Source organism: Limulus polyphemus, unplaced genomic scaffold, assembly GCF_000517525.1.
Source record: "Limulus polyphemus unplaced genomic scaffold, Limulus_polyphemus-2.1.2 Scaffold5, whole genome shotgun sequence".
NCBI classification, from domain to species: domain Eukaryota; kingdom Metazoa; phylum Arthropoda; class Merostomata; order Xiphosura; family Limulidae; genus Limulus; species Limulus polyphemus.
In genome coordinates, this window is record NW_013665615.1 from 219,473 (window position 1) to 228,805 (window position 9,333).

Here is a 9,333-nt window from a genome sequence, read left to right on the forward strand (position 1 = left end):
ATTTGTGTCATCAGTTACTAGTATGCATGTAATTCAGGTGTCTCAAACCCATTGACTATGACATTCTCATCTTCATTCAGTCTCCAGCCAATGGTTTCATTGAAATAAATTTTTTGTATTGAATGTTTCACAATATGTAAGTTTTTCGATATAATTACTGAGATCCATACTGGCATTTTGCATGTGACTCACAAAATGTATTACTGTTTCATCTGCTTCGTGCAGTGAAAAATACCGTAATCTATCGTTTTTTAAATTTGCAAAATAGCATTGTAAAAATATGCACCCAAGATGGTGGTGCACGTTTGTCCCTAAAATTGGCTCAAATTTCTCAAAGTATTATGGTATATGTGTTGCTACAATGTTTGATCCTTTTATAATACTTTAAATTTTTTTTTCTCACAAACAAAATACCACCTTGGAAATTTTAAAAAAAAGGGAAATCAGAATATTATTTTTTCTCGGAAGCATGATATTCTGCATTGGAAATAAAAGAAGATGGAAATGCAAATTATTATTATTTTTCTGAATTCAAAATTTAAAAGTCGTGGGATTGTAAAACAAAAAATAATAGTATTTTTTTTTCTTTCTTGATCGTGCTTCAATTACTTCAATTCATTATTATCAGTAAGAAATCAATTGATAATTTTTATCAACTTCAATCCTGAGTTGAAAACTATACTTTCAGTTCTGGTAATATTTCAGGCTCTATAGAGACTATGTAAAGTGTTTAGTTGATATGAAAAATTTGACTTTATAATTTACCTCAAAATATTTTTCATACACATGTATTAAATTTTACATCTCCCTCCCTTCTCCTTCCCTTCAATAATCTTACCTGAAGCAGAAAATACATGGTTGAAGTAGCTTTCTGTTTTTGTCATGCTTGTCTATACAGTATGGATTTTTATAAGTTGTTACTCAGTAAAACTTGGGTTGACAGAAGTAAAAGCATCATGCATAGGATTGTCAAATGCAGGGTCAAATAGCTATTACTTATAGTGTTACTAATGAAACAGAGAAAGGCCTTGGTGTAGCTCAGCAAAGAATTCCATTGTAGAATACAATAAATATTCTTTTTCCATGAAAGTGAATAACAGAATTGATAAGAAAATAATATATGGGAAAATATTAGTGCATCAGTTGGGTGATACCTTAGCTCTTGAGCAAGTTTCTTTCACTATATAACATTATAGTTTGTGTCCTGTTTTGTTTAATTTCTTTCGTATAGTTGTTCTACTTATTTAAGTAACAAATCTTCAACGTTTGTAATGCAAGCAAATATTATCATGTATCTGCTTACTTCTGTGTAACACATGAACAAATCTAAAGAAGCTTTCAGATCATAAAACAGGAATGAAAAGAACTTAGTTTTTGAGTATACAGAAGTTGTGGATCAAGAACGAATCTGAAGGGGGGGAGCAGTTTATATTGGGGTTGCCACTGTCACTGTGTACAAAAACAAATAAATCACATATTAGCCCAGTAGCCCATTGTATTATCGTTCAGCAGTAGAGTGGCTTAATTGACTTATTCCATGTGTAAACTTACTGACTTACGGAATTTGCATGCTTGGCTGCTTGATCAGAGTTTAATTTTCTGGTTCCTAATCTTTCTATTCCATCATAACCATTCTGCTGTTGGTACCATAGAACCATAGATTATTTGGTAATACAAACACAGAATTAGGTCAATACAGCATAGCATAATCCTGAATTCATATAACAGTACTGAAAAAATCAAATAATTGTAACATATCCAGTTTTTATATTGTTTTTTTTTTGTTATTTTTCTAGTCCCTCCAATTGTTGAGCAGAAGTTTAAAGTTATAACTGTTGAAGCAGGACGAGATGCTGTTTTGGAGTGTTCAGTGAAAGGAGAAGAACCTTTATTTGTTGAATGGTTAAAAGATAAAAAGCCCTTAAATAGATTGGATGATCTCAGTAAAAGGTAATATTTTATGGGGAAAGTGGATATGTCAAGCAATTTTACAAAACCTTCTAGTTTCACTATACATATGAAATTATATAGTCATTTGACTTTTGTAAAAAATGTACTGTTTTTTAAAATCGAAGGAGACTGAAAGAATAAATAGTTCTTACAATTCAATCACATACTATAACATTGTAGAGAAAACTATGTGATAATCCATAGAAGAACTTTATTTTTGTATTCACTGTAAATATTTTACATTTTATTATTCTTGAATGACATTGTGCCTCTAGAGAGTAGAATCAGTAATAAAAATGAAGTTTTATAGCTTAAGGATTTTTTTGTTTTATGTTTTTTTTTCCTTTTATGGTTTAAGGATTTTGATTAATTTGTAATATCAATTATGTTTCTGGTAAAAAAAAATGCTATATGCACATCTAATGTTATTAATAAGGGCCTATTTGACATGAAAGTCAAGAAGAACCATCAGTAGTAGCTTTTGCTGTAATTGAATAAACTTGTTGCTCTAAAGTACATACAGTAAGGTTATGGCAGTCACATATGAAACATTGTTATGATTAATAACTTTACTGTCATGTAAGCCTCATTACTAATTAGATTATTATATCCTATGTTTCAGTTGCTAATATGCAGCCATCTTCATAATGGTGGTGAGGAGGCTTTTGTACTAGATTGGCTAAGAGTATTACTAGTTAGGTGGATGTAAGGGTTTGTTTATCTTTCTTTTTCTTGTATGCTATCATATCCCAATATTTTAATAATATTTCATTTTACTGTATGGTCATCATCTTCTTTGGTGTGATGGGTTATTGAATATAAGTTGGTATTATACAATCTTGTATGTCATATTATGCTCCTGAATTGTGGCTTGTGTTATTTTTTGTTCTCTAATATATTGTAGTTCACATTTACAAAGGATGTTGTAATACTGATTTATCATGTTACAGAAGTAGAACATATGATAAATTTGAATAACACTAAAATTATAGGTTATGAACCACATAAGAGAATAAAAATGATAAAAGAAGCCTTTTACACACACCTAACTGAAAACATACTCATTCGGATCATCATAGAACTCGGCAAAACTTGGATATCCCTCCTGAAAACATTTGAATAATTAATTGATTCAAGCTTAAATGGGAGTTACCCCCATTGAGTAGATAACAAGAAGACCTACTTAGGATTGAATCTCGAGCCATTCTACCATAAATATTCCTTCTCATGAACATCATGGAGATGGAAACAGATTAATGGCTGAAGCATAGAATCTAAACTAATTATTATTAGTGTCTACTAATACTTCAAACAATTATGAACTAATTAATAATTAAAATACGACTATTAACCATAACAATAATTATTGCTGGCAGTTGTGAGCTGCTACTAGCTTTAAAAAGTCAATTCTACCTTGTTTGCAATGGTATATTTTGGCTAGATATTAGGAACTGGTTTAGTCAAAATTTTATGTTTTCTGAAAAATGGCTTTCAGTTAAGGTTTGTGAACAGTATTGTAAAAGAGTTATTGTGAAAATGTTTACACCTAAGTATTCCATGGGCACAGTGCTCACTGTTATTCAAGTTGCTTGGGTTTTTATTTATCTGACAAAGATTTGTTCTGAGCTTTGAAAACTACAAAAAGTAATAAATCAAAAAAGCTGATTTTATAATCCAGTTAGGCTTCAAAATACTTTTATCAAACCAAACATCAAAGAACTTTTAAGTCATCTCCTTGAAGTAAATATAACTACTAGAAGACTTACAGTGATATGTATAAAATAAAAATAAAATAAATATTGTCATGTAAACTAACATTTTACAGCAGTTTGTCCAAATGGTAGTGTGGGGGCCACACCCTGCCCCTTGGATTCTTTTACAATTATTTTCAGAAACAAATACTAAGCTATAACTTTAAATAACATTTCTCAATCCCTCTGTTCTAATTTTCCTGTTTTTCTCAATGTTTTATAAGAAATTCATAATTTGTAACCAAGTTAATTTTTTCATGATTGTCTAGGTAATGGTGAATGTTACATTTGTTAATTGGTTATTGTAATACTGACAATAGTAATAAATGACTTTTTATATGTTCATAGCTATAATAACATTATTAATTACTATACCAGTACTATTGTACTTTCTGTAGCTTTAATTGAAAGGGACGTGTAACTGATACTTATAGTGTTAATTTGTTGAAAGGCTAGAGATGAAGCATCAAAATGTATAACATAATGCTTTTATACATAGTTTTCGCTAAAATATCAAGCATGTTAGAGATGCTATGTTACATGATTCTGTGGCATAAACTATATCTAAAATCTGTTATACATTTTTCAGTGAAGATGTAAGAAAAAATGATTAGTAGTAGGAATATGTTTGTCTTATAAGACAATAGATATTTGCACTTGTAAAGGAGTTTCGCTCGTGTTGACACTTCAGGGTGTGACTGAATAATCCAAATAGAGAAGAGCATGTTCGTTGACATCTGTCACATGTATGTTCTTGTGTGTTATGAAGTTGATCACGCAGCTTTTGAATTTTTCTGACGTATTTTCTTCTTCCTTCATTCTCTCCTCTTTCTTTCTGAGGCCCAGCTTAACTGCTGGCTTCCAGTCACTCCTGTTCTAAGCAGTTTTTTTCCCATATTTCTAGTTCAATGTCCATAGACTTCATGTCTCTCTTGCAAGCATCTTTGAAACAAAGGTTGGGGAAGCCTGTTGGTATTTTTCCTGTAGCCAGCTCACCATGTAAAAGATCTTTGGGAATATGTCCATCATTCATCCTTCATACATGGCCAAGCCATTTGAGTCTATGCTGGCTAAGAAAGAGATACATGCTGGGGATATTTGCACATTGAAGTACCCCTGTATTTGTCACTCTGTGTCACCACATAATGTTCAAGATATGACGGAGGCATCTCATACGAAAACTGTACAAGTGTCTTTCTTGAGAGTAGTATATTGTCCATGTTTCACTTCAATGCAGTAAAATGCTGACCACACAAGCTTGATTTTTGTTTTGGTTGTTGGTTTCTGTCTTTCCATCTAATGATAGGTTGTTGGTGATACTGAATCACAAGTATGTGAACGAATCGACCACCTCTCGTTGTTCTTCTCCAGTTTTGATGTGTGGTGGTAAGTCTATTCTGTCCCAAGAATGTTGATTGTGAAACCAAACTCTTTAGATGCTTGAGAGAAGTGATTGATTATATTTTGTAACTCACTTTCTGTTTGGATTGTAACAGTTGCATCTTCTGCAAAGAGTAGCTTCTGTATCAAAATGTGATGTACTTCCCATCAGATTGAATATGCAAGTAAATTCCTTCAGTGGATGAGTCAAAAGCAAAGCCAAAGAAGGGAAAAAAAGATCTCAAAGAGAGTAGGAGCAAGGCTGTAGCCTTGTTTCACACCACTCCGTATCTCAAAGGCCGCAGATGATAATCCATCAAAGTTGACAGTTCTTTGCATCTCAGTGTGGAAAAAACTAGATGACACTTAGGAGTTTTGATGGGCAGCTAATTTTTCCACTACCTGGAAGAGGCCTTTTCTGTTAATAAGGTCAAATGCTGTTGTTAGATCTATGAAGGTGATGTATAGTGGCTTTCTTTGTCATCCTTTTTTCTCTTGCATCTGGCAGAAGGAAAATATTGTGTCTATGGTTGACTCTGAAGTCTCATTGAGACTTTGGGTAGACTCTGTCTCCCAGTACCTACAGTCTGGGAAACAATTTTTGCAAATATTTTTTCCAACAATGCTTAAATCCTATAGTATTAGGTGCAATCACTTTATTTTTATACAATGTGACTATGTTTGCATCCTTCATATCTTGTCGCACTTTTTCTTCTTCTCAGCATAAAGTTAGCAGTTCATGTAAATGAGGAAGTAGCACAGAAGATTTTCCACACTTGATCACTTCTGCAGAGATACCATCTGCTCCTGGTGCTTTACATGATGAGATATTGTCAATGTTCTTGCTTACTTCCTCAATCTTTAGTGTCTTGTTTGAGTTGTGCAATGTAGGGAGGTTTTTCTAAGGCACCAAGTGCAGTGTCTGTCACAGTGTTCTCTATGGAATAGAGCTCTAAATAGTGTTCCACCCATCTTTCCATCTGCTACCCTTTGTCTGTTATGAGCTCTCCCATTTTATTTCTTAGTGGAGCAGTTTTCTTAATCACAGGGCCTGTGGCTTTCTTCATACATTCCTCTGATGTTTCCATTATCAGATGAGTGTTGAACAATCTCTGCTAGCAGCTGCCACTAAGAATTGGTGTATTGTCTTGCAGCTCGCTGTACTGCATTCCTTGCTTTTCTCAGCTGAGTAAGTATGTTTCTTTTTGGATTCCTTTCTGTTTCTCTTTTATGAGTGGTTTCATTTTGTGTATGTTTGTTGCAAACTAGTCTTGATTTTTTTCATTTTCTTTCCAAAAATCTTTATAGCCTTCCCATAGGTGATTTACTTTATGGATTCCCATTTTCCATTTGCTGTTTCTTCTGGTGGTATGTCTTCAATAGCTTCTTCAAGGGCCCATTCAAACTGGATGACCTAGGAGTCTGTAGTGTTTGAGGTGTCTATCTGAGGGATACACTGTAAATATTCTTTTCAATTTTACTCAGATTTTGTAGCCAATTAAGGAGTGACCAGTGTCACAGTCAGGACTGTGGAGTGCACAAGTGAAAAGCACATTGTTTTGATTAGCACATCTGGTGATGATAAAGTCTAGCTTATGCCAGTGGCCTGATCATGGGTGCATCCATGATACCTTATAGTGAAGATTTGTCATGAAGAAGGAATTAGTGATGCACCAGCTGTAAAAGGTGCAAAACTCCAGAAGCTGCTGTCCATTTTTGTTTATTCATTCAATGTTATATTTTCTGAGGCAAGAAGCCATAATTCACTGTCAGGGCCAATCTTTGCATTGAAATCACACAGGATATACAGGTTTTCTGTGCTCGGGATCTTGGAGATAGTTCTGGTAAGCTCATCATAAAACTTGTCATTGCCTTCTGAGAATAAAAGAAGAGTTAGAGCATCGGTGCTTCCGAGTAAAAATGCCTTGTGATATGCATAGTCACAGTGTCAGGATTCTTTCCAAGCTGCCAGATGGGTTCTCAATAAATTTCTAAAGTGAGTTTCTTGCCGCAAAGCCCACACTATGTTCCTGATTTTCTTCTGCTGTCTTTCCTTGTCAAAAGAAGGTGTAGTTTTGTTCTCATAGGGAGCCATATGCTGCTATTTGAATTTCCTGCAAGGCTGCAATGTCAATGCTCAACCTATCTAGCTCCATATTAATTACAGCATTCTTTCTGGCAGCTGAGATTTTATCAAGGTTACTTGTCAAGCTGGGGCACATGGTCTTAATGTTCCTTGTTGTTATTTTCAAATATACTTTTTATTTCTGTCTGGTGCAATGGATACGGTCTGCTTTTTGGGTTTTGCCCTAAGCCCCAAGCACACACTGAGGTAGATAGACAATGGTGGATCAGCACCTTACTGGCTGAGAACTGCACAACTTGAGGCAGCAGTAGCTGGTTAGTGAGATGTAATGATCTCTCCCACCATTCCTATTCAAAAAACATAAAATTTATGTAAAAATTGATTAGTCATGAACATTTTTAAGCTTACTTTTTATGTTATTATAAGATATTTTTTAAAAAAACAAATTGAAGATATTCTACATTATTGATTTAGAGAAAAATTATAGAACTCTGTAAAGGTTTTCATTATAAATTAGTGACAAACACAAGATAGTAATAATAACAAATTGAAGCTTTCTTACATTAATCTACTATATCCTTGAGTTTGGTACTAAAGGTGCAAATTTGTCAGACACATTGAGATTGATGCATTGTTTTTGTTCACACAGTGAATTGTGTTACATATTTTCAGTGTTGTTCATTGCTTATAAATTCTTCTATTTAGATCTAGAACAGAACAACTACCATCAGGTGAAGGAGGAATCAAAGCATTATTAAGGGTTTCTTCAGCTCAACGAAATGATGGTGGACTTTATAACTGTTCTGCAAGTAATCGGTATGGAGAAGACAACATGATCATCAGAGTAGTGGTGTTAGGTAGGCTGGTCACAGTTAGATGCATATAGTAGTCAATTTGTTATTCTTAGAATCATTTACAAAGTAGGTAAAGTGATGTTATTGTAGATTTAACCCTCACTCAAGCAACATATCAAATTAGCAAACAAAACACACGTAGATGTAGCTTACAAGTTTAATCCCTTCAAGACAGGTCATGAGTGAAAGGCCATATCATCTCGTTTGTTGATTCACATTCAAAATTTTATTGAACTACTATTTCTTGAATTTATGTCAATAACTTTGATATCAAACTGTAGATTATAATTCAAATTTTAGTACTATACATCACTCAATTTCTTAATTTAAGAGTAAATATTAAAAACACAGATAAACATCAATTTCTTTGGGTGTGTGTCATGTGGTATGTTGAATGCAGCACTGGTTCAAATTAAATGTTTGTGAAGTTAAAATATTAAGTCTGTTGTTTTGTACGAATTAGAAACTCAAATTACCGATATTGACAAGCTAGATTATAGAATAAGAACATCTTATCTTTTCTGTTTGCTAAGATATTGCTCATGTAATAAATCAAACACAGTGCCACCCGCCCACCTCTTTTCATTTTTATAAACTCTCCCTTATATACACTTTTATATATGACATTAATAACCAATTAGAAACTCAGAATGTCCCCTTAGTAGCTTTCTCAGCCATTTTAATGGGCTTGGATGCCATTTATTTCTTTTGAACCAAGATTTCAAGGAGGTAGGGTGTGTGCTATTAGTCTGCTCAAAGTTTCTTATTTTTTTAGACTAAAATACATCTTAGTTACTAAGCTTGATAAATTGTAGTGGTTTTTTAGGTTTTATATATACATTTGAATAACTAAAAAAATCATAAATTACTACATCAATACCATAGAATTAAAATACAGTCAAATATCAATTATTATACATTATATACGTATATATAGATTATTGCTATTTTGAAATAAGTTCTCAGTTATTTTTCCTAAAACACAGAACAGTAAATAAAGAAGTAAAGTTAACAATTATCTCCTCTAGTTACAACCTATGTACTCAGTTGCTGCTTGACGTAGATTGCTAAGCCTTTAAAAATTTTGCAAGTGGAGGATATGAAACAAAATAACAAAATACTAGTGTACTAAAACACAGCCAAGACAAGTTACTTTGTATAGACCAAAGGTCACCTTCATGTTATTTGATATGGTAACATGAGTGCACATGAGCCTCATCATTGTAACTTCTGCATTGTTAGCCAAGCATGGGTGAAAGGTCAATATAAAAAAAAATATATATATATATATATAAATGTATGATCTTGTGAG

The 9,333-nt window shown here is 33.1% G+C and overlaps 1 protein-coding gene across 1 annotated transcript in view; it reads left to right on the plus strand.

The window, feature by feature from the left end:
• LOC106473798 (Down syndrome cell adhesion molecule-like protein Dscam2) overlaps positions 1-9,333 on the plus strand; it is a 63,581-nt gene that overhangs the window by 16,822 nt on the left and 37,426 nt on the right. Inside the window, exons 5-6 of the mRNA XM_013934507.2 lie at positions 1,797-1,950; positions 7,873-8,024. Of these exons, the coding sequence (XP_013789961.1) occupies positions 1,797-1,950; positions 7,873-8,024 (306 nt within the window). The remainder of the gene's footprint in view (positions 1-1,796; positions 1,951-7,872; positions 8,025-9,333) is intronic.